The 25,373-nt window shown below is 50.3% G+C and overlaps 2 protein-coding genes across 8 annotated transcripts in view; one reads left to right on the top strand and one right to left on the bottom strand.

Annotated features, from left to right (window-relative positions):
- The window catches only part of CUL4A (cullin 4A), a 45,731-nt gene extending 37,230 nt beyond the window's left edge, over positions 1-8,501 (bottom strand). Inside the window, exon 1 of one of the 2 annotated variants that reach the window (XM_077753934.1) lies at positions 8,388-8,501. The gene's annotated coding sequence lies outside the window, so the exon portion shown is untranslated. Of the gene's footprint in view, positions 1-8,144; positions 8,164-8,387 lie in introns of those variants that run through there. The other variant, XM_077753935.1, reaches the window with a different exon arrangement.
- Positions 8,502-8,610: 109 nt separating this feature from the next.
- PCID2 (PCI domain containing 2) overlaps positions 8,611-25,373 on the top strand; it is a 22,053-nt gene continuing 5,290 nt past the window's right edge. The window contains exons 1-7 of one of the 6 annotated variants that reach the window (XM_077753926.1): positions 8,611-8,657; positions 14,294-14,383; positions 16,163-16,236; positions 17,625-17,690; positions 18,574-18,615; positions 19,561-19,615; positions 22,854-22,957. In XM_077753926.1, the coding sequence (XP_077610052.1) occupies positions 8,622-8,657; positions 14,294-14,383; positions 16,163-16,236; positions 17,625-17,690; positions 18,574-18,615; positions 19,561-19,615; positions 22,854-22,957 (467 nt within the window). In that variant the 5' untranslated portion in view covers positions 8,611-8,621. The other 5 variants (XM_077753931.1, XM_077753929.1, XM_077753930.1 and 2 more) reach the window with 5 other exon arrangements.

Raw genomic sequence — 25,373 nt, 5'->3', positions numbered from 1 at the left:
CCGTGGACTTGAAAACAAACCTGGAATGTTTCCATTCATTTGTCTGAGGTGGAAGACGCAGGCAACATGGATGAGTTTACCTTGATGATTATAAGGTGCGACCAGGGCAGGAAACTCCTGAGTGCCCAGGCCACACTGGCTACGTTATACTATCGCCTACATATTTTTCTGCAGGCTGCATGTGTAATTTACCTAGGCTTGTCTTAAATTAACGAAGAAGCAAGTATTTTAAGCAGAAACACTTTTCATAAAATATTTCTATCCTCATCAAAAATTATGTATATTCTCACCGGTTCTAATAAAATTTCGTTTCAAAGTTCATGTACAAAACCAGGATCTCATTCAATCCAAATGAGATACTAAAAACAGAAATGTAGTTTTTTCTACTGACTAGTTTTGAACCATCTAAAAAAATATGGGGGAAACACTTTAGAATCTGAATTTAACTCAAATACTATATTCCTGATGAAATAAAAGTTAAATTTTTATAAAGCTATTTGTTATAGCAAGACTTGTAACTATTAATGGTCCCCATGCTTAGTATTACAAGATTGCTACCTATTAATCTAAATTAAATAAATATAGTAACCAGTACCATATAAAATAAAATACATGCACATCCACACAGCTCAAAAGGGAACAGGAATGAGGATGTTAAAAATGACAACATGTTTTTTAGCAAGTTTATTACCAGCATAACAGCACAACATGGTCTTCCCCTACGTGCTGCCTGGCTATACAAGGGAGGGCTGTTTAAATCCCCCAATTTCTTTCTCAGACTCTGTACTTCTGTCTTTATAATTCAGTCAACGATCTATCCGTGTCTTTCTTAAAAATTCCAAGGTAACCTGATGACAAATGCTTTTTGCTCCAGCGAGTTCATCGTTAGGCGATTCCACAGACACATTATTATGAAATGCTTTGGTGTGATACATGAAGAAAACGTATTTTCTTTGGTAAAAATCAAGCCAAGCTTGGTGGTACACGTCCTTCACAGAGCCTACCACTGACGAAACCACCCTGAACGCTCTCATTCCTGAACGAGGAGTCAGTGTCCTCGAAATATCTTCCCCAGTTGTGACACGCTGTCACTGCTGACTTTATAGCGCCTTTTCTCATCTGTGTCCTACTTGGCACACGGTTACTATTTACATGAAGCGCACTGAAGATCTGTTTTTAAAACGGAGAACCTGGGGGCCTCTTAAAAGCACCAGCTGAACCCTGCGCAGACAGGTTTGTTGTGGGCGCTGTCCCTCCGTGTCTTTTGCTGAGTCACCGCAGGTGTCTTCATGTTACAGGCACCCTCATTCGGAAGAGAGTGTGGCCGTGGCAGGGCCCCTGGCAGACTTTTCTGTCACTTACAGGAGCCCCACAACACACAAGCCCCCCTCCCCAGGACAAGCGCTGGAGCCGGAGCCCCGCCCTGATGCAGCGGTGCCTCCTGTGGGGTGTGAGGCAGGAACCATATGGGTAGGGTGTGTTTCACGTTACCCCCTCGCGTGTGTAAGAGGCGCAGCAGATAGAAGGAATTCAACTGGAGAGAAGGACACGGGGGTGGGGGGGGAGTGCTGTGTTAGGCAGAGGGTCCTTCACACTGCCACCGAGCCAGGGGAAGCCGCCTGAACGAACCGCCCAAGCGCAGCTCTCTAATCTCGGTCGGCCAGGCCTCCACACCCAAGCCCTCTCCAGGCTGCTGCCCGTGTGGGGACAGACAAAGGCACGGAAGCCGGAGGGGCTGACAGATCAAAGCCCAGTCCCTCTGCAGGGCGGAGCCGCAGCCCCCAGAGCAACCGGCAGGAAGGGCCAACGGGGCGTTAGAGCGAGTCTCGGGGTGGGAAGAACGCACAGCATCACTGAAATGAGAGCACACAGTTCTGGAAGATGATCTGCCTCATCTAAAGGCCTTGAAGGCCAAAGCTGAGAGTAGAGAGAAAATGGAGTGAAAACAGTGTGAGAGATGGTAAAGGAGAAAGGCAGGCAGATACTAGGAGCACGTGTTTACGTAGACGAAGGGAAACGAGAGGCAGCCCCCGGCCCCGGGGTAAATCACACCCGGGCCAGCCGTACAGGGCAAGGCACGCCAGGGCCACCGCGGAGCCCACACTTCACACTTCAGTGGAGGCCAGCACAGCATTCTCCTGGCACACTTCCGGGTGGGGGTGGGGGCAGCGATGGCCCCAGTTAAGCAGTACTTGGTCTTTTTTTTTTAACTTTTTTTTTTTAACGTTTTATTTATTTCTGAGAGAGAGAGAGAGAGACAGCGTGAGCAGGGTAGGGTCAGAGAGAGAGGGACATACAGAATCTGAAGCAGACTCCAGGCTCTGAGCTGGCGGTCAGCACAGAGCCCGACGCGGGGCTCAAACCCACGAACCGTGAGGTCATGACCTGAGCCGAAGTCAGACGCTTAACTGACTGAGCCACCAAGGCGCACCAAGCAGTACTTGGTCTTGAAGGCAGACACCCTACTCAATGGCGGGCCCGCTGAATGGTGATGAGCTCACCACCCGCAAGAAGGCACTAATGGGGCTCTATGCCCCGGGTTCCTGCCTGTAAGAAATGAGTAGAGAGCAATGTATAAGTCAGATCAGAGCTCAGATCTGAGTGAGAGGATATGTTCGAGAGGGGTTGTAAGTGCCCTGGCCGGGGGGGCTCTACGCCCGACAGCGGGCAGCGTGGGCTGCAGGGCTGACCCTGACCGCGCAGGAGACTCCGGCTCCCAGACGTCGCAGTGAACTCCTGAATACAGAGGACTAATCCCACAGAGCACTCAGAACTGCTGATTTATGGAATCCTTTTTACTAAGCTGAAGAGATTTGAGTTTGGATATTCTCCTGTTTTTGAGTAACTTCTGTATTGAGCTCTGTATTGTGTTGATTAATTTGTCACTTTCTGAAATGGGTCCATCAAATAACGTGTTTACAAGTGTCTGCTACTTGTTTTCTCTTTGTGGCTCTCATTTTCCCTTTGCAATCTGTCTAACCAGTTTGAGCTAACCTATTAATATGCTCAACACCTAACCCCACATTCTCCTTCACTAAATCATCACCAAGCAGGAGGGCTTCAGAGGCCTTGGTCCGTGACTCAGGACAGCACGGCTCTCCTCAGGACAGCCAGTCGCCCATCAAAAGTGCTTGAAATCAACCTTGGCCCTTCTCTGAAACCCTTCCTGAAAATGTAGACTTCAGTGATCCGTCGTCCATTATGCTGGCGGACAGGACTCAAATACACAGGCAGGAGACACACAAGATAAACATTCTTCTGCAGGCGCTAATTCCAGATTTAAACTCAGGTCTTTAAAAACAGACAAAAAAATCTTCACATTCCAAGTCTCCTCCCCCACGCTCTGTCAGAGGAAAGTGTGGACGGGGAACGTTTGTGCAAACTTTCCGCTCACCACACTTTGCACCTCCTTCTTACACAGAAACAACAGGTAAACTATACCAGACACACAGGAGTGAACTTCTCCTCCAGGCAGACCTCCTGAAGTGTCCACGTGGTGACAGATGCCTTGATGGGGAGAGAAGAGACCCCACTTTGGGAAGACTAACGAACATCAAAACATAAGAGCTTTTCCCTCAAATCATCCTGAAAACTTCCTACACACACACACACACACACACACACACACACACACACACACACACCTACCCCCAAACTTTCGTACTTCGGTGAGAACTGTCACTTGCACATAAAATTCGTCGCAAAGCATAGACTACACCACCTGAGTAAAAACTTCAGCTGTGTTTTGGAACAGCAGGTAAACGCACAGACTGCTATAGCCTAAGATCAGGATACAGCAAGCGTTCAATGACTCCACGATGATGTCACTTACTATTTCCATCCTGTTTGCTTCCAAAAGATCTGAGCAGCTCACTTCCCAGAGAGGTACCTGAAGTCTGGGCACCTCTCTGTGAGTGGCCAGGAGCCAGCCTGTGCCCCTGTCCCGCCATAAGTCAGTCAACTGATCCCCACCGGCCCCGCCCCCTGGGATGTCCCATGGAACATGAGATTCCATTCTGGGGGCAAGCACCCCTAGCCCGCAGGGTGTCAAGATGCACTCGGACACCCAGGGCATCTGGAAATACTTTATGGTAACATGTACGGTGGCTATAATGAAATGCACTGCTGGGTAAAAGGTATGGCAAAGTCATTCTACGAAAACTGAAAGGCAATCGATCCCAGATAGACAAACCTCCAGGACGAGAAGAATAATGAAACCTGGCTGCAAGATGTAACAGTCTATTAAACTAATAAACCTACGAGAGTTTAGATACTTGATGGGACTCCTGCTTCTGGTCAAGATGAAATAAGAGGAGGGGCGCCTGGGTGGCTTAGTCGGTTAGGCATCCGACTTTTGCTTGGGTCATGATCTCGCGGTTCGTGGGTTCGAGCCCCGCGTCGGGCTCTGTGCTGACTGCCAGCTCAGAGCCTGGAGCCTGTTTCATTCTGTGACTCCCTCTCTCTCTGACCCTCCCCTGCTCATGCTGTCTCTCTCTCTCTTAGAAATAAATAAGAAACATTAAAAAAAAAAAAAAGATGAAATAAGAAGAGTGGATAAGCCCTTCTGTCTGAATCAACCAAACACCACACAAAGTGTGTGAAACAGTCTGCGAGGCACCACACACTGGGCCGTGAACGAGAGCGGTCTCTGGGGGGGAAACGAGCTCGGACGCCCCGACGCCCCACGTCCCTGTTTCCAGGCCACAGAGCAAGTGCTGGGAGTGGAGGCTCGAGTCTCCGCGACGAAAGCCTACAGGGAAGACATGCAGCAGAGGGGCCCGGACAGGTCAAGGGTCCCCCTCGAGGACTTGGCACCCCTGTGCGGGCAAACTGCTGGGGGCGGGGAAAGGGACAACAGCGTCTGGTGCCCACACGGGGCCTGGAAGAGCACCTTCCTATGAGCCAGACTGGAAAGCCATTAAGACAGTGGGCCCCGAATACTCAGTCGGGGGGCGATGAGCCCTGGAAAAAATACTGCTCCAGTCCCGCCTAACAGATCTTAAAAGCAGGACTCTAAAAGGTCAACGGTTCCCAAATAATTTAACATGTCCAGAATGAAACTCAAAAATATTTGTAGAAATACAAAAATATCTACCACACAAATCAAGATTCACAACGTCTGACAGTCAATCAAAGGTAATCAGATGTGCAAAGAAGTAGAAAAACACAACCCCTGATGGGGAGAAACAGCAGTCAACAGCGGCCTGGAGCTGACAGAAAAGAACTGGAAGACAGACACACAGAAACAGCTGTTGTCACTGCAGTCCCTCCGTCCAGAAGTTACGAAGTGACAGGAAAGATACCGGAAAGATTCAAATTGAGCCCCTGGAGAGAAAAAACAATGCACAGGATGAAAACGTCACCAGATGGCACTACTGGCAGAACAGACGCTGCAGAAGCTTAGTGAACTTGAAGACATGAACGACCTAAATAGTTCTACACCCACCAAAGAGTTCTGTAGTTCACAAACTCTGCAGAGAGCGCCAAGGTGGCTTCACCGGGAACGCTCTCAAACATTTAGGGAAAAGTAACACCAATTCTATTCAAACTCTTCTAGAAAATGAAAAGGAGGGAACATTTGCAACTCATTTTATGAGGCCTGCGTGTCTCTGAGACAAACTCAGACAAATACGGTTCAGGGAAACAACACACCAATTTCCTCCATGATCATAGATGCAAAAACTAATGAAATGATGCCAAACTGAATCCAACGGTATCAAAAAAAAAAAAAAAGCAACACACCACTACCCAGTCAGAGTTATCCTAAGACTGCAAACTGGGCTTCCCATCTGAAAAGTCAACAACGCAATAAACTAAAAAAACAAACGTCGTATATCACCCCAATAGCTGCATGTACTTTTCTGGTAATCTTTCAGCAAACCAGGAATGGAAAGGCGCTGCCTCAACCTCATGATGGGTATTTCTGAAAAGCCCACAGCCAACATCACACTCCATAAGCACCAAACAGGAGTGTGTGCTTTCACATCTTCTACTCATCATCATTCTGGTGGTTCTGAACAGTGCACCGAGGTAAGAAAAGGAATTAAAAGGCATGCAGATTAGAAAGAAGTAAAACTATCTCTTATCTCTATTCATAGGCGACATGATTGTCTATGTAGAAAATCTGATGGAATGCACAAGCCACTGGAAGCGAGGTAAGAGAGCAGTACACTAGATCAATGTATAAACTTAAGTTCTACTTCTATATGCTAGCAAGAACCAAGAATTAAAACTACTATTTATAATACCACTAAAAATATGAAATGCTTAGGGCGCCTGGGTGGCTCAGTTGGTTAAGGGTCCAACTTGGGCTTAGGTCACCATCTCATGGTTCGTGGGTTCGAGCCCCGCGTCGGGCTCTGTGCTGACAGCTCAGAGCCTAAAGTCTGCTTTGGATTCTGTGTCTCCCTCTCTGTGCTCCTCCCCTGCTCTCACTCTGTCTCCCTCTCAAAAATAAACATTGAAAAAAAAGGAAGGAAGGAAGGAAGGAAAATGCTTAGGGCTAAATGTACAAAAGCGCTCCTGGACCTATACACTGGAACTAGAAGGCGCTGTTGAGAGAAGTGAAGGAAGACAAAGCAGAGAGCTGTCCCTTGTGATCAACTGGTAGACGTGGTGCTGTCAGGACACCAATCTGGAATCCGACATGATACTAATCCAAATCCTAGTAGGCTTTTTTGGTAGTAATTGGCAAATACTCTAAAACTCATACAGAAATTTATAACAGACCACTACGTACGCACTCAAGTGGCTAAAATAAAAGACTGATAATACCACAAGGCCGCAGAGCTCCTGGAGCTTCCCTACACCTGCTGGTACATATACAGGATGGGACTCAGGCGCTTGGGGGCTCAGTTGGTTAAGTGGCCCACTTTTGATTTCGGTTCAGGTCACAATCTCACGGTTCCTGAGATCGAGCCCCGCATCCGGCTCCACACTGAGTGCAGAGCCTGCTTGGGATTCTCTCTCCCTCTCTCTGCCCCTCCCCTGCAAGTGAAGCATGCATGCGTGCATGAGCTCTCTCTCTCAAACTTAAAAAAAAAATAGTATAGCCACTCTGAAAACATGAAATGCCTTAAAAAGTTAGGACTCTGAGACCCTACTTCTCAATATTTACTCAAGAGTTCTAATGTTCATAGCAGCTTTATGCATGATAACCCCAAACTGGAAACCCAAATGTCTGTTAGCTGGTGAAATGGCGGTACTCATACTACTCAGCAACCAAGTAACAAATTACTGTCACGTGATGGGCATGACACTCCAAGAACTGTCCTGAGCGGGAGATGCATGGTTCCACTTAAATGAGATGTTAGATTGGTGGAATACACCATCAGATCAGTGGTGTGCAAGGAGTAGGGCAGGGGAGAGGCGTGACCTTTTTCATGCAGAAACAGTCCACATCTCGATTGTGGGGGCAGTTATTTATACCTCAGTATAAAATTTACTGAAGTACACATTATATGCAAATTATGTCTTAATAAAGTTGATCCAAAAGTATAATAAACTTGTTACAATTTAAGACAAAGAGGAACGTATGTCCATCAACCTGTCAAAAGTAGTCTTCCTTGGATGGCAGAAGCATAGGTGGTTTTAATTCTCCTGTTTGTACTTTTCTGTAATCTCCGTTAGTTTTATGATGTAATCACTTATACAAACAAAAAAAATTTTAATTGAAGTCCCTTAATAGGAATTGTGGTATCTTATTGTTACCTAAAATGTAGACAACAGACTAGTTAACAAGTGCCATTCTCTACAAATGGAAGATCAGAAAAACCAGTGTGCTTATAAACGGAATATGCCAATAGTATGTGTGCTTTTGACCATTTTTTGCTAAAAATGGAACATCTTTAGACTAAATGTAACTAAATCTGTCTGCATATCTTAAATGCAACAATCAAAAAACAACGAGAAAACAATCTGTATGAACAAGAAGCAGTAAAAGTGTTCTATGCAACAACGAAGTTATAATAATAAATCGTTGAGTCTCTGGAAAGTCAGGACAGTCGCGTGGCTCTTAGAAACACATCTTTCTCCCGAAATGGCCTAACTATATCTTGCCGGACAGCCTGAAAACAAAAATCCCGCAACCACCAAGAACCAAAATCCCGCAGCACCTCGGGGGCAGGCCGTCGCAGGGCTCTTACTGTTCTGGACGAAGGCGGATGCTCGCGCTCCCGGGACTTCCCTCATTTCCGATCTGAAACAACACCGAGGACCACACGATCCGCGTCTGCACCACACTTCCTGGCCCCGGATCAGTGTGTTACCTACACAACCGCGACAGCACCCGAGGGAGGGAGGCGGGACGGCAGCCCCGCCGGGTCCGGGGCTCTCGGCAGAGAAGTGCGGTCACACGGCGCGCCCCGCCCGCCCCCGGGGGGCCTCACCTGGTACAGCTCTTCCAGGTTGTACCTGATGGAGGTGCTGCTCTGCACGGCCCTCACCGCCCCGCGGAGCTTCTGCCAGGTGTCCTGTGTGTAGTTGTCCGGCAGCCTGGGTCTGTCTGCGGGTCCGGAGAGCCCGANTTATCACTAACTGTAATTATCAATACTGTCCTCACTTGCAACAAAGAATACAGTGGCTTTTTAAATAATTTTTACACAGGGTGGAGGCAAGGCGCCATGGCGCACATCACCATCAACCAGTATCTGCAGCAGGTAACGCGCGCCGTCTTAGGGGTCTGCCGCGGGAGCCCGGCGGCCTGGCGAGAACGCGGGGGCCGGGGCCAGTCGGCTGGGTCACTCTGCCGGAACCCTTAGTCGCCAGAGGGAAAGCGAGGGCGACCGAGCAGGCTCACTGACGGTGTTTCCCGGGGACCTAGGGGCGCGCCGCTGGGCGCTGACCTCGGCTTAGGGAAGTGCCAAGTGGTCCAAGCGGACCCGGGGGCCTGTTAGCCACCTGAGCAGCGGGGCTTCAGCCGTGAAGGGCCTGACCCAGGGACAAGGCCCCAGACAGACGATGGTGGGACGGAGCAAGCAGGTGGTCCGGCCGGGAACGCTAGTGGAGCGACCATCGAGGACACGGTTAGCACCTGCGGACTCCATATCCCTTGGGAAATGATCTCCCGGGAGTTTTGTCCGCATAGCCTCTTAACGGCGGAGCATACTGAAAGCATAAGTGTGTATGGATTCAAAGCTTTGCATCAAGTCCCCTAAACTGCTCATTCTTAGAACTGGAACTGTGATGATAAGGAAAAGAGAGAGCGGATCTTAAACATGTCTGAAGGAAACGTTCCATCAACATTCTGTGTTGGAGGGACGGGGAGAATGAGTCCAGGTTTCCAGCGTGGGCAGCGCATGAGCGGAACAGAGTTGGAGGGAGAAGAAAACTCGGTGTTGGACATGTTGAGTTCGGGTTGTCTGTTGGCAACCAGGTAAAGATATCTAGGTGGGAACTGAATATAGTCTGACACGATTAGGACCGTTCGTTGCTTAGATATTTGGTAAGTTGGTTAAAACGGGAACCGTGAAAAACAGATAAATGGTTTTTAAAAAATTTAAAACGTGCAGCTATGCAATTCATTTGCCAGTCTGTTGATTGAGATCTAAGACCTTTCTTTTAAGGATAGAGTTATTGTGGCCATCTTTGCAGAGTTAACATTTTCCAGTACCTGCTTATTTAAAGCTGGAAGGAAAGATATTTGAGAACCAGTTTGAATAGAGATTCTTTCTAGAATTTTATGTTTTTCTGAATCTTTTTTGTTGTGTACCTTCTCTGTGATAACTTGCTAAGAGCTCTTGGGTCTGGGGTTTGGTTTTACTCTCCTCTAAGTTTGTGAGTTCCCTCATTAGTTTCTTGGATGCTCACAGAACACATGCATTCCTGGCCAGAGACCAAGGGCCTGAAACTCCGTGCGGTGGGCGGCGTGGGGCCAGCCTGTTGGTCCGCTTGGGCCCAGATCCCGCTGGGGGATGCGTGGGCTCAGAAGGGTGCCTGCACATGCGTGCAAGAGGGAAACACTGAATTTGGGGAATCCACCCATTTTGTAGCAGGCGGTGAGTAAGCCTGCGTTTTGTTCAGGGTTAGGGATGGGGGAGACATTGCTTCATTTCTCAAGGTGACCAGCCACATACACAGCCCTGAACAGTGGTGCAAGTGAAAGGGCTAGAGGTCAAGGCCACGTGGGGCCAGCACGCCCAGCTCGAGAGCCCACGAAGGGCTGTCTTTCCCAACAGTTGGCCGTAGCTAAGATGTCCCCTTGTCTGTTGAGGCACTTCTTATTTAGTGCTCTGCGTTTCAGCAGGCAGATAGTTTCATTGCTGTTTGTAGAGGACGAGTTGGATTAATTTACCTTACATTTCCCCACATTTGCTACTTCTAAAAATTGTTGTCGTACTTAGAAAAAGATCAGTTTGCACATACAGTTGACTCTTGAACAATGTGGGAGTTAGGGGTGCTGACCCCCATGCATTTGAAAATCCATACATAACTTTTGACCCACCAATAACTTCGGTACTGATAGCCCACTGTTGGCCAGAAGCCTTACCAATCCCATAAACGGTTGGTTGATAAGGCTGCTTAGTGTGTGGTGTTACATGTTGTATTCTTACAACAAAGTGAGCTGGAGGGAAGAAGACGTTAAGAAGTTCCAAGGAGGAGAAAAGACGGTTATAACATTAGACTGTAAAAATCCACATCTGAGTCGACCCTCAGCTCAAACCTGGTGTTTTCAAGGCTCAGCTGTACTTCTCCCCGAAGGTGGACCGCTTCGTTATTTCTAGCATCTCTTTGAGGGCTGGTGTTATTTTATTGGTGTTCTTTACTTCATTCTTTTGTCCATTCTACAAACTCTTGTTTCAAACAGCAAGTTACTTTTTCTTTAATGTTTATTTATTTACTTGGGGGGAGGGGCAGAAAGAGAATCCCAAGCAGGCTCAGTGCCGTCAGCACAGAGTCCAAAGCGGGGCTTGAACTCACAAACCGTGCAATCGTGACCAGAGCCGAAATCAAGAGTCAGGTGCTTTACTGACTAGGCCTCCCAGGCGCCCCAGCAGCTTACTGTTTAAAAACTGTCTACATTTACTGTTTTTATTTTCCCAACTTTTTATTCTGCAAATTTTCAAAGCTGCAGACAAGGTGAAGGAAGTGCAATGAAGATGGGTACGCTCCTCACCCGGCCACCCTGTGGGCCTCGTCCTTCCCTCTGGGCGCCTGCACTTCTCTCTCCTGAACCACGTGAAGGAAGTCGCTGAGCGTGGCCCTTCGCTGAGGACCGAGGCCACTCTGCTGTCCAGCCGCACAACCTGTAGAGCAGCCAAGACATTTTATGTCAGTGTTTCCTAATGCAGAATTCAAGATTCACCCAGAGTGTTCTTTGGAACCTCTTCTTTAACTCCAGGATCCAGTCAGGTCACTCTGCATTTGATTATTTCGGACTTTAATCTAGAAGAGAACTCATGCCATTTTCTGAGAGGGGATTTGTTTTATGACAATTAACTTTTTAAAACATGTTCAGGGCAGTGGGATGCTAGATTTCTCACTATCAGCCTTAATTTGACTTTTAACGATTAGCTGTGGGCTAATATGGCTGGTGTAGGTGTCCTGTGGCCTCACCCCAGGAGGCCTGCTTGGGGGGGTCCTCCCTGATCACCTGCTGAAGGAGACGCCATCAGGTTGCTCCAGGGTCGAGGTACCTTTTCCCATTGTTATTGGGTTATAATCTGTAGGGAGGACCGCGGGGACCTGGGAGCACCTGCCCTCCACCCTTTCACAGAATGGTCTCCGCTCTCCTTGCAGGTCTTGTTTCAAGTGAGCGGCTACTGTAGTGTTTGCCAAGTGGTGATTCGCTCACTCTTTCTACATCTGTTAGGTACTGTTCCATCTGTTAAAAATGCTTTTCCCTGTGCTCTTTTTTAAGGATGTATTATTATAGATTACTTTTGATGCCAAGTAATAATCCAGAGCCAATAATAGGAATATTCTTATTTGCCTGGGCGGCTCAGTCAGTTAAGTATCTGACTCGTATCTGACTCGCGATCTTAGCTCAGGTTATAATCTCATGGTTGTGACATTGAGCCCCGTGCCAGGCTCTGTGTTGATAGCACAGAGCCTTCTTGGGATTCTCTCTGTCCCCGTCCCCTGCTCACGTGCACACACTCTCTCTCTCTCAAAAAATAAGTAAACATTAAAAAATTATAAATAATACTTTTAATTATTTTTGAAGCTTAGCCTGTCCCAGGTTTGGCCGCTAAGAGCTCTTTCACGCTGGTTTCTGGGGCTTTCTGACCTGTGTCCATCCTTCCTTGAGCTCTGCTTTGCTTTCTGATATAGTAATACCCACACCAAGTCCCAGCACTGGATCGGTCTTTTTCCAGCAGCTCTAGCTCCTTTCAGTGGGGACCAGAGCTCAGTGGGGACCGGAGCTCAGCGGGGACCAGACCTCAGCGGGGGTCAGTGGGGACCGGAGCTCAGCAGGGACCTCAGCGGAGACCTCGCTGGGGACCGGAGCTCGGCGGGGACTGGAGTTTAGAAAGCCTGAGGGCTGGCTGTGCTCATTGCCTCTGGGGGTGGGGCGTATCATTACCTCTAGGCCTTGTTAGCAGACGGAGCTAGTAAATGTGTTCTTAAGAAATGGCAAGTTCCAGGGGCACCTGGTTCGCCCTTGATCTTGGGGTCATGAGCTCAAGCCCCACATTGGGTGTAGAGATTACTTAAAAAATTACGAGTTCTGAGAGTAGATGACTCTTCCCAGCTTGGAGCCTGGAGGTCGCCAGGTGAGCAGCAGTAGCCAGGAAAGAGCTTTTTCCTGGGGGTGCCCGGAGCCAGTGCACCACCTGGTGGGCTGTGCAGTGACGGGACCGGGCACCCAGGATCACCCCAGGGCTGCTGCCGGGCGGGCGCACCTGGGGTCCAGCTGCGGGGTCCACTGGGGGCTGACTGAATGAAGCCAACGGTTCTGAGACGTGGCATAGCGACAGTGGCTGACACGGGTGACTGGCCAGTGGTGGTCCTCGTGGCCCCTGAGGAGCGTGTCGGTTCTTTCAGGATTTGTCCGTGGTCTGTTGCAGTCCCTTGTCACCTCCACCCCTCCCGTGCCAGGAACTTTGGCAGCCTTTATCAGCTTCCTCGAGGACCAGTATTTTGTGATTGCTCGTAATAATACTTGACATAACCCCGCACAAATCTCTCGTTTCTTGTACGTCCCGGGAAGCGGATTGTACTCCACACCTAAGCGCACGTGAGCCTCCGTTGGAGAGCCGCTGGCAGTCTTCAGTACGTGCGTTGTCTTCGGTGATGGCCTCCCTGAGTGGTATAGCCGACCAGGAGCCGGATCCATTTCTTCCGGCTGCGATGCCGGGTGTAGGGTTCCTGGGCGGGGCGGGGGTGGGGCAGGTGCGGCCCCCCCGCAGCGGGCAGGCCAGCNNCAGGTCTGGCCGCCCTGCTCGCCTTTCCTCCTGTGCTGGGTGCGCGGAGGGGTCTTGTTGCTCTCGCTGCCGGGCAGGGACACCAGCGCCTTCTCGCGGGTGTTCCGCGCAGTCGGCTCCGTGTCCTGCCTGACTCCGCTCTAGATACATCGTACCGCGTGTGCAGCTTTCTCTCCTCAACACGGTTGGGATTTTTGTTATCTTTGGGAAGTATGGTTTTAAGATATCATTTGCTTTTTTTTTTTTTAATGTTTATTTATTTTTGAGAAACAGAGGGACAGAGCACGAGCAGGGGAGGGACAGAGAGGGAGGGAGACTCCATGCTCTGAGCTGTCAGCACAGAGCCCGATATGGGACTCGAACTCATAAACTGCAAGATCATGACAGGAGGTGAAGTTGGATGCTCAACCGGCTGAGCCACCCAGGCGCCCCTGGATCTATTTACTTCTTCCTCACAGCTCTCAGGCCCCCATGGTTTGGCTGTGACATTTTTTTAGCTGTTGCCATTCCCTTTTGTATTTTATACAGAGGTTGACTAGAAGAGGTTTGTTTGTTTGGTTGGTTTTTTTTTTTTGGATATATGGGGCTTTTAAGCATTTTTTTTTCTCACATAAGCTTTGTAAGTGAATTTCTGAGTGTCAGTATGACTGAGCAAAAGTAAAATAACCCACCTTCGTTGATAACCGGGCTTACCTTGCTTGCTCATTGTTTTTAACAGTCACCTGTTTATTTGCATCCAGAAGATCTCATTCTGAAATGTAGTTGCTGTTTGCTGGCTGAAGAGAGTACTGACTCACTGCATTTCCTTTATTTGGACTCCCTTCCGAGTAGGGAAAATGGAGTTCAGCGGCACACAGCCTGTGGTTTAGGTTCTGTGAGGATAGAGTGTTCTGTTTTCTACTTAGCTTCTCTCCTTTCAAATGTTGCAGGTCTACGAAGCGATCGACACCAGAGACGGGGCGTCCTGTGCGGAGCTCGTGTCCTTCAAGCACCCTCATGTTGCCAACCCGCGGCTCCAGGTGGGCGTGAGGGCCATGCACGCCGGTGTCTGAGAGGCCCCGGGGTGACCGGCCTCCTCGGGGAAGTGTGCAGTTTGGGTCATTCTCTTGAACATGTTAGAGCCTGCGTTTACGGCGTATAGAGTCCCAGGTATTTACCTACGCTCTGTGTCAGATACCGTCCTGCGGTTTGCGTCTCAGGTCCCTGTAGTTACCGCACACGACCCTCTTGGCTCAGAGACATGCACTGTGTGGCAAGGTCGTCCAGGGTCATCCAGCAGGCGGATGGTGTGGCTCAGGCTGTGGCCCGGCCTGTCTGTCCCCAAAGCCCACAGGTGCGTCCTGCTGTAAGGAAAGCGCCCCGGAGCAGGGCCCCCATCTGCCTGTCCGTGTCCTGCCCGTGGCTGCTCTCCTGCCACAGAGCACCCCGGGCAGGTGATGGAGACCTGCCGCCTGCAGAGCTAACAGTATTTAGCATCTGGCGTTTGACGGAAAGCGTTTGCCAAATCCTACACTAAGCTACAAGTACCCTTGACCTGGCAGGTAAGTGATGCCCAAGCATTATTTTCTGTAGGGAGTATTCTTGTTAGTTTGTGAGGTCCCCTTTCCTATGGTTCCCGTTAGGTCATTCTGACAAGTTCCTGTTGGGAGCACAGGTTTTGTTCTGAAAGAAAGGAGCCGTGTGTGTCGGAGATTGTATTTGGCAGCGTACAGGCCGTACCTCAGCCCAAGTGAACCAGCAGCGGAGGCTGTTCGTAAGTTCCCCAGCTGGTTCTCCTGGGTGACGGAGCTGAAAACCGTCGCTCTAAATGGAAGTTAGTGCCAGAGGCTTGCTGGCCAGATGTGCCGCTCGGGTGCCACGCGCCCCGTTGCATCACCGCGTGTGTATCTGTCATCTCTCTGTGATCCGAGGCTGATCCCTGCGTCATGAAACTCCTTGGTAACCTGCTTTTGTTTGTTTGTTTGTTTTGTATTTATTTCTTTTTGGGAGAGTGCAAATGGGTGAGGGGCAGAGAGAGGGAGACAGGATCCGAAGCAGGCTTGTGCTGACAGCAGCAAGCATGACGCGGGGCTCGAACTCACGAACCGTGAGATCGTGACCGGAGCCAAAGTCAGACGCTTAACTGACTGAGCCCCCCAGGCGCCCCGGTAACCTTATCTGCTGGTTCCACTCACTGGTGGCCATGGTTGAGTAGAACGGGGGTTTCTCAGATGGTGCCCTTCCTCCTGTGCTCTCACACATGCGTGTGCACATGGACCTCCCGTGCCTGTCCACACCCGCGGGCTCCTTTCATCCTGTGTGTTGTGTGACCTGTCGTGGCACTCACATCATGTAAAATCTGGCCATTGAGAGGGAGAGCGAAGAAAACGTTAGAAATAAATGTCAGCTAGCCTAGGACATCGAGAGGGTGGCTCTGTCAAGAGGGGAGAAGGTTGATTCTTAACGGGGCATCATCTCTGGCTCATGCTGCCTTATTTATTTTGCCTTCCTTGTTAAGCACATAGTAGTTGCTCAGTAAGTATTTCTTGACTCACTGTTATATTACGTTATGCACAGAAGCATCGAGGGTGTGTTGGACCGTGGTAGACAAAACACGCTGTGTTCATGCGGTCTTTGTCACAGGCCCTTAGTAATGACTCGTAAATTCAGGAATGCTGGAGTGGCAGGTGTTATGTGAACTGTAAACTGTAAATTCCGTTGAAACAAGTTTGTCTGAATCTCTTTCTACATGTTGCGTTCTTTTAATGCCTTTTAATTTTAATTTTATTTTTGTCATTTGTTTTTTTTTTATCATTCAGCTGGCCTCACCAGAGGAGAAATGTCAACAAGTTTTGGAACCTCCTTATGATGAAATGTTTGCTGCTCATTTAAGGTAACCCGTTGGTGAGGAAGAAAAGTAAAGCAAATCTTGGAATTGCTGAAGCAGCTAGGGATTTTATTTAACGTCATCTGAGGTTTGAAACAAAGAATAATTTACTTTGAAATGAAAAGTACATTTGTAATTTTACTTTGGTAAAGCCTACGAGAACTTTCTGAAATTTAAACTACTTTAAAATTTTAATAAGCTTTTTCTCATTTGAAGGATCATGGATGCTTTTAAAAGTTGAAGCTAAATTGTAGTCCTGCACATTCATTCATTCATTCGTTTGTTCATTTATTGAGAGAGAGAGGGCACAAGTGAGTGAGATGCAGAGAGAGACGGAGAGAGAGAGTCCCGTGAGGGGCAGAGAGAGAGAAGCAGGGCTCACCTGAAGTGGGGGCTCGAACTCGGGAACCGTGAAATCATGACCTGAGCCCCCGGGCGCCCCGCACATTCACGTGCTCACAGTGGTGCTGGGACCATTGACTGGTGTATCGGCTGCACATGGTCTGTAGTCCCGGGGGGCGTTCAGCTCACCGCTGACTTGTGCTGCCGGGTGTGGAGAGCTAATGCTGAGCAAAGCAAATGAAAAGACTGTGAGCAGGGGAGGGGCAGAGAGAGCGAGCGAGCAGGGGAGAGGCAGAGACAGAATCCCAAGCAGGCTCCACACTGTGAACACGGAGCCCAACTTGGGGCTCGAACTCACAAACTGAGATCATGACCTGAGCTGAAACCAAGAGTCAGACACTTAACCGACTGAGCCCCCCGGGCGCCCCAAAGACTGCTTTTTAGTTAAGTCTCCTGTCTGTGGTTTTCATCATTCACGTGTTTAGCGGGCAAAGCTTGATGTGCTAAAGGACGTGTGTGGCCTTTGGCCGCCCTCCTGCCTGCGTGCCTCCGGTGTTGAGCAGGCTGGGGTGCGGGAGGCAAGGTGGAGGGGCCCCGGGGGGGGGGTCTTTGGAAAGGTTGGGGGTGCGCTGGGTTCCTGGCAGTGTGAGGCACCCCGCTGTTTCCTGGTTCTGCGCAGTGCGTTGGGGTTCCAGATTTGGGGGTGAACTCACTGACGCCGACTCAGTGAGAGCACCCCCAGCCCTCCCCCCCCACTCATGCAGTGGAGGTGTCGTGCTCTGGTTTTACCGGCACCTGTCACTGTCACCTGCTGGAGCTCGGTCTCCTCCCAGGACCCGAGAGAGTCGTCCTGGGACTTAGCGTGGGTTTCAGCTCACACTGGCCCATTTTAGCTCAGATGCCATCCGTGTATGTCCCTCCCAGTTCCTGCAGCCCCGACTGTAGGGTCAGCGGAGGACCAGGCGTCTGTGACTGGAGTGAGGGGTGGGGCGCGTGAGGCTCGCCTGCGGCTTCTGCCCCTCAGTCCTAAGTCCGCGACGTTTCCTCTGCAGGTGCACTTACGCTGTGGGGAACCACGACTTCGTAGAGGCCTACAAATGCCAGACTGTCATCGTCCAATATCTTTTTCATCGGTGTTACTGTTCAGTTAATCTGGGGTTTAAGATCTTGAAACTTGGGGCCTGTTTTATTCATACCTTTAATTAGAAAGAAATGAAAACCTTTTGGAAGAGAAAATGGTTTAGCCTTTTCATTCAGGTGCTTACATTTAGCACAGGCCTGAAGGCTGCCCTCCAGCTACCTGGGCGGTGACGGGGGTCAGGAAGAACATGGGTTACGACTCAGGCTTTTCCTTAATTCTGTTGTGAGGATAGTATTTCCTTTAAAGCATTAAGTCTCGTTACAGGCACTGCGTAGTCCCTTTGGTGACACACAAGAACTCTGAAATCCAGGCATAGGGACAAGAAGACATGCATCATCCTTTGATTGTGGTCTCTAATGACCTTGACCGAGCCAGTTTCTGACTTAAGCCATTTAAGTGATATTTCCTAGCTAAGGCCTCAATCAACGAATGTCTTAGGGTTTATATGTATCTCTAGGTTTTTAGTTTGCTTCTTTTTTAATCTTGTTTAAAGATATAAAGGAGAGTAGGTTACTAACTAGGTTACTAATTTAGGAATTCTGTAATCAAGGAAATAAACTTTATACTACAGGCTCTAAAACATATTATGCGTAACTCATCATCTGGGTTCAGAGAAACCAAATGTTTGAAGTTGCCCATTAAAAAATCTTAGCCTCTTACCTTGGAGAATGTGTGTATGAAATAAATATACTTACTATGCTAATGTCTAATGACATTCAGATGTTTGTGATTTGTACACTTTTCCCTCAAGAAGTTCTCTCTCTGGTATGTGATCTAAAGTTAAAATGTAGAGTCCCCCGGGTGTCCTCACCTGTGGCCTTCCTGGGGCTCCGAACGCGGTTCCTTCCTTGACGTGGCACGTCCTTCCTGCGGGCGTTTCAGGCGCACAAGGAGGAGAACTGGTGAGTGTGAGCAGAGGCAGCTGGGCCTGGCAGGTGGCAGCTTTTTACGTTTTAAATTTTTTAGCAGAAGCTTTTTAAACTTTGTTCCAAATAAACGTGTTTTTTGTGTGGAAATTTAATATCCTGTGTCGACGCAGGGTAAGAGCAGCCCTGATACTGGCGTTTTCATAGTGTAAACATTACGTGGTAGACTGGCCAGCTCACTGTGTGTTCACATAAATACGAAGCCTTGTTTTTATTTCAGCCCTTCCAGACCCCAAAACGTATATTAAATACTAATTTTCCCTTCAGTTGTCAATTTTGAACTTTGGGCTTTAACTTGGATAAAAAGGCAAGTCAAGTTCCTTGACAAACTGATTCTTAATTTTATGTGTTTTGATTTATTAACTGTAGGTAAACACGGAAATTTTGTTTATACTACACTAACTGAAGGCTTGCAAATATCTTTTACTGAAAAGACAAAAAGCTTTTTTTAACTGGAGACTTGTCTTACACATAAAACCATTACTGCCAGTTAAATTAAAAAAAGAAACCGTTTGATGACAATTTGTATGTCTCCAGGGTTGGGTTAGGTCTTCCGAAACCACATCAGTCTCTAGTGAGCTGTTCAGATGGTGGTTGAAGGGAAGGAGGAGGTCCTAGAACAGCGTGAGGAGGTGCCGCCTCGGGCTGAGGACCCTGGGCGCACTGGGGCCCAGGCCTCAGAGGAGGCTCGGGCGGTGGGTGGGCTGGAGGCTTGAGTCTCCAGCGTTTGTGTGGATCGGAGAGCTCGGGGCTGCAGCTGCCCTGACAGAAGGAGAGGGAGGCAGCGGGTCCTCAGATCCCTGGAGGGTGCTGGCCGCCCTGGAGGGTGCTGGCCCTGGGCGTCTCTGTTATTCCCAGCGATGGCCATGGAGTCCCTGACCTAGTGGCCTCTTCAGACATTCTTGCGTTTTTGCTCCGTAGGGCTCTGCCTGTCATGTATGCTGTGGCCCTTGACCTTCGAATATTTGCCAATAATGTAAGTTCAGTTTCTATCTCTATTGTTTTAAAACTCAAACTCTATTTCTACCTGTTGCTTAATTTCATGTGATTCTGCCCGGACTTTTGAGGGATGGGTGAGTGGGTTAGGAGGTGCCTGGTGCAGAGCAAAAGGGCAGGAGGTGGCTGGACTAAACTCTTGTCACTGGGTTGATGTGAAAAGATTGAAACACGATGGACGTGGACGGAGTTGTTCCTGAGTGCGGCTGATCGGGCGTGGCATGCGGCGGGTTTTCAGGGGGCAGAGCCGGGCCGGAAGATCGGTTCCGCACCCTCTTGTGTTACGACGTGGCTGTGTCCAGTCTTGAAGAATTCCACCTTCGTGTCGGCCTGGGAAGCAGCCGGCGGGGCTCCCCGGTGCGAGGAGGTGAAGCTTTGAGTGTTACAGACCGGTTTGCCCTTGGGGGCAGCACGGGGCAGCTTGGGACGGGAGCAGAGGTTCTGAACTTGGTTCCTACACGCCTTTCCAGGTTTGAAAATTACTGATACATTCTGATTCCGAACAAGGTGGAGCAGGTGCAGCTTTCCTCTCCATTCTGCCGGGAATGCCGAGGCCGGCACGGCTCCCGAGCGGACAGATCAGGCTTGGGACTCGCAGAGCAGCGGGCGGTGGGTTTCCTGCGTTCCCTTCTTGCCTCCAGGCCTAGCCGGGGGCCCAGAGGAGCAGGAAACCCAGAAATACCCACAGGCAGCGACGAAGAGGCATCGAGGAGAGCGGGGGGGAGGCAGCCCCGAAGCACGGAGCTGTTCAGGGGTCCCTGCCGCGCCCGCCCGCCTGTGCGGGTCCCCAGCCCTGCAGCGGGGCAGTTCCCCGCCAGTGTGCCGTCGGCTGCTGGAACGGGGTCCACGGGGTCCATGGTCCTTTGACCTCGCTCCCCGGATATCCCGTCTCGGGGAGTCTCAGGAGGATCTTGGTGAGGACAGACCGCCCGCAAACGCCAGGGGCTGGAGTCCCTGACCAGATGGCAGCCCGGTGGCATCAAGAAGCCTCGGGGCGCAGTCGTGAACACGCTGGAGCAGATGCAAACGTAGACGGCCTCGGCAGAGAGATAGAAGATGTAACGGAGAGCTACGTGGAAAATTTTAGAACCGAAAAATGGAACTTAAATGTGACTTCTCTGGGGCTCCAAAGAGCTTTCGTTTATATGTGTTCTATCTATTTATATTTATCGTACAAAAAATTTTAACTGGAATTTAAGCAAACATTTATCTAAAGAAATAAGTATTTTATGTGGTAACATAATTGCTATTTTGTTTTTTAATTTTTAAATTAAAAAAAATTTTCTTTTTGTTTGAGAGAGAGACAGAAAGCAAGCAGGGAAGGGACAGAGAGAGGGAGACCAGAATCGGAAGCAGCTCCAGGCTCTGAGCTGTCAGCACAGAGCCCGATGTGGGGCTTGAACTCATAGACCATGAGATCATGACCTGAGCTGAAGTCAGACGTTTAATTGAGCCACACAGGCGCCCCATAATTGATGTTTTAAGTAAAAAATAACTATATTATCCAAATGTACCCAGAAGATTCACATTCTTTGACCTCTTAATGTTGACGGAAGTGACCAGACAGAGATCTGCACGTGTGGTGCTGCGCTGTGTTGCCTTGGTGGGTGTAGGAAGCCAATCTGGACTCACACAGATGTAGACGGACAGGAGAGGGGTATTTTAATAGCCTTTCAGGTGATTATAGCTACTCTCTGGGCCGAACCAGAGCCCCAGGAGGTGTTTCTGGCAGTGAGTTACTGCGTGGCTTCTGAAGCTTGGCCGTGAGCTCTTCTGCTGTTACTTCAGAACCCACGGGCTGTCCTGGACTCTGGATGGATCATTTGTTCTTGTATGATTTTGTAGCATCAAATGATCATTTGGAAAATTTTGGTTCACTGAGTTGAGATGTTCCAATGTTGACACATTTCATTATGTGAAAAAATCCCAAACCAGAAAAACTACATTTGTTAATGTCTCCAGTGACCTTATCAGAAAAGCTTTGAAGTCATTAAATGCTGCCAAGTTCATCGTGGTTGATACAACTTTTCTTAAATTCTGATTTTTTTTTTTTTTTTGAAAGTACAGATGTCATTGGCAACAAATACTGTCAGGCTTTTGCCTGGAATTGACAAGTGTGTTTCATTCATCTGGGAGCAAATGGTCTTTGGATCCTGCTGCCTGGCCCGCCGTGCTCCTTGGTCAGCTGTCGGTGCCGTGAGGTAGCTGGCCACTCCCAACAGCGCCCGGGTGTTTTTCCTTGGAAAAAAACTGTCCTACGTCAGTGTGCAACAGACATGATACTTTCCATTTCGTCACAAAGAATGTTAATACCGTATTCAAGGATCAGGACTTTAAGATTAATGTTTACTGTGTTATCAAAAACATATTAGAACTTTTTTTAAGTTTACTTACTTATTTTGAGAGAGAGCAAGAGAGGAAGGGGCAGGAGGAGGGAGAGAGAGAATCCCAGCAGGGTCTGAGCTGTCCGCACAGTGCCCAGTGCGGGGCTCGGACTCCCGAAACGAGTTTGTGTCCTGGGCCGAAACCAAGAGTTGGATGCTTAACTGACTGGGCCACAAGGTGTCCCATCAAGGACATTTTGAAGGGACATCAGTGTTAGTGGCTGGTTGATGGGTTGCCGAGTGCTGCTTTAGTGTGGTGTCGCTGGAAAGGCTCCAGCAGTTTCTGCCGCCCGCTTTTGCACCATCAGTGTGAACATCGGTGTGGACATTCGTGCAATAGAGAGACAAGTGATGGCTGTTGGTGTTGTCCTGACAGTCGTTTTGACCACTGCATGGCCTGCAAGTGCTCGAAAGTGCCCGGGGCTCCGTAGACCCTGTGGAGAGCGAGAGCCTACGCGAGGGGGTGTGAGTGGGAGGAACCGGGTCCTCTCACCAAGACCGTCCGGAAAACCGGGGGAGAGTAAACCTGGGAATGACTTTGGCATCTGTCAGAGGGTGCGTTTCAGGGGTCTTGACCTGCTGTACAAGGGGGATGGAGCGGTCAGTGAGCACGTAGCAGAGCGGGGCCGCCTGCGACGAAGGCTTGAAGAGAGATTTGGTTTGTGGGATGGTTGGAACACACTGTGGAACTTCCTCATTTTTAAAAAATAATATTAACTCAGAGCTTTCCCCAGAACCTTCTGGGGCTTTGACCCTCAGTTGTGGCCATTTTGCTCCAAGCATTACTGGAGGTGCTGGAGGAAGTGCACGCGGTGACTTGTTTGCCTCTATCAGGCGGACCAGCAGCTGGTGAAGAAGGGGAGGAGCAAGGTGGGGGACATGCTGGAGAAGGCGGCCGAGCTCCTGATGAGCTGCTTCCGCGTCTGCGCCAGCGACACGTGAGTGCATGCATCTCCCCCTCCACCCGCCCCTCGTCGGCCCCACGCCACACCCCTTCCTGTCCTCTGTCAGCGGTTGACACTTGTCTTCTCTGTGTGTGCGGTCACCCCGCATCATTATCGCCTTTTGCTTCCAGTAGTCACTGTTGTGTGAAGGGAGCGAGGGAGGAGAAGAAAAGGCTCTGACGTCGGCCACCTGCGGCGTCCCCAGAGCCCCATCCCCCTCCTGGGGTCCAGCTGCAGCCGCCCCTTTCCTGTGGGGGGACCCGCGCCAGCGCTTTGCTCTGAGGGCAGGTCTGCTGCCGCTGAACTCCCTAAACTCTCGTTTTTCTGCACCGTCTTCATCGTCCCTTGTGCTGGGGGGAGAGTTCTAGATGGGCCTTGTTTTCTGCTGGCGCCTTAGCACGTCTGTCCTTCGGTTTCCTGCGTCCTGGGTTGGGAGTGCGGTCCGGCCCCGGCAGCGTCGTCTCCGCCGTGTCTCTCGGCCGCTCCGCTCTGCCGCCCCTGCGTGTCGCTGTATTTCTCTTATTCGGGGTTCGTTGAGCTGCTCAGGTCTGCAAACGGATGTGTCTTATTGGCTCCGTAGAGCTGGGAGCGCCGCTCCCTTCCGGTGCCTCCTTCCACCCGTCGCCGGCGCGCTCTGCGGCGGCCCTGCCCTTGGTTTTCTTTGTCCTCTTCGGCTTGAGTGGTTTGTATCGGCCTCTTCAGGTTGACCGATCTTGTCGACCGTCACTTAGTTTTTAATCCTGGGCTTTCCTTCCGAGTCCACTTTAGAATTTATGTTTTTCTCCTGAAACCCCGTTTTCTCAGCCATTATAAAATCACTTGATTTTATTAAAAAACACTTGATTGGAAGTTTTGGGAAATTGTAACACGAAGAAAAAAGTTTCCCTACTTACGTAAACAAACAAAACTATTATTCACAGAAAGTGTCCCAGCTTCTCTCACCCCTGTGTCCCCTCCAGCCCACCCGACAGTGTTCCAGCCAGAGCTGGGTGTCAGCGGCCGCTCCGTGGGCCGGGGTCCTCCCCACAGCCTGTGCGTCCACCTGTCCCCTGCTCTGCTCCTCTGTGAGTGCTGGGCTCTGACGTGGCCTTGGACAGGAGGCTCTGCTTCCGTGGCAGACGGTGCTCTTGTCCTCGCGCTCCCCAGCGGTACTTCCGTGGACGGGGACGCTCGTGGCCGAGGCTGAGGGAGTGCGCTGCGCTGGTGTCACGCTGTGGCCCCCGCACCCACAGAACATTCAGTCCGGGTTCATTGTGGGATAAGTGGCTTTTCTGGTGTGTCACCCGGAACACGGTAACCTGAGGAGAAACACAGAAACGGCTTCATCGGAGTTAGAACCTGTGCTTCAGAGGACGCCATCAAAAAGGTGAAAAACATGTTTGCAAATGATGTGACTGACAGCCTGCGTCCAGAATGTGTGAAGACTGCACACGAGTGACAGGAGAAGGTAAGTAACTGACTTACGTGAGCAAAGGATCCGAACAGACGTTCTGCAGAGGAGGGAGACACGTGACCGGAAACCCTTGCAGAGATGCTCAGCAGCCTCGGCCACCAAGGAGATGTGGTGGAAGACCCACCGCGGGCGGCCACCTCACACCCGCAGCGCCCGCCCGCACGATGGGGGGCAGGGGATGGGTGCCGCTGCTTGAGAGAGACCCGGTGACTCCCCCTTCCCCCCGGGCTGCTCTCCGCGTGTCCCCGGAAGAGCTCCTCACCCCTTGTCCAGACGGGCAGGGGCGCGGCGCTGCACAGAGTGCTTGGCCGTGATGTCTGCCCCTGCTCCCCTTGCTCGTTCCGTGTGACAGTCACCCTGCGCTCCCAGGTGGGCCGGGCTGCGTCGGTCCCTTTCCAGACCAGAACGAGAAGCCCACGGAGAGAGGTCTTCGTGGACGTCCTGCCCCTGGCCAGTGGTGGTCGTGAAGGAGCTGGCTGTTGTCACAAAACAGGACTTTGGTACTTAAGCACTGACCGCACGCGATGGCCTTCGGGAGTGCTTTCCATTTCCCTGGCTCGCGAGCGGTCTGCCGGGCTCTGTCCTGGTGTGCGGGCAGCCGGCCTGGGCACCGTGGCCGCGGGGCGCAGGAGACGGACCCTGGATTGCGTTCCTACCCCGTACATGAAAATCGTGGGGCGTGTGGCAGCGTTGACGACCTTGGTGCCGCAGATGGGTGTCTTCATTCTGTGCATCTAGCACTGGGCTTTACTTTCTTTCTGGTGCATTCCAAAGGCGGCCTGTCCTTCGTGACTTGTCTGAATACCACGGTTTCTCTTGTGCTTTGAGGTAAAATTTGCTGACAGCGACTCCGCGGATCCTGACTATTGGACAAGCCATGCCCCTGTCGACCCAGACCCACGTGGAGGTCATGGACACTCTCGTCCCCCACCCCCTTCCCGGGCAGGTGCCCCCCCC

This window comes from Crocuta crocuta, unplaced genomic scaffold, assembly GCF_008692635.1.
Source record: "Crocuta crocuta isolate KB4526 unplaced genomic scaffold, BGI_CrCroc_1.0 scaffold31, whole genome shotgun sequence".
In the NCBI taxonomy this organism is placed as follows: domain Eukaryota; kingdom Metazoa; phylum Chordata; class Mammalia; order Carnivora; family Hyaenidae; genus Crocuta; species Crocuta crocuta.
The sequence above is the reverse complement of the archived record's forward strand: the minus strand, read 5'-3'. Positions and strand labels throughout refer to the sequence as shown.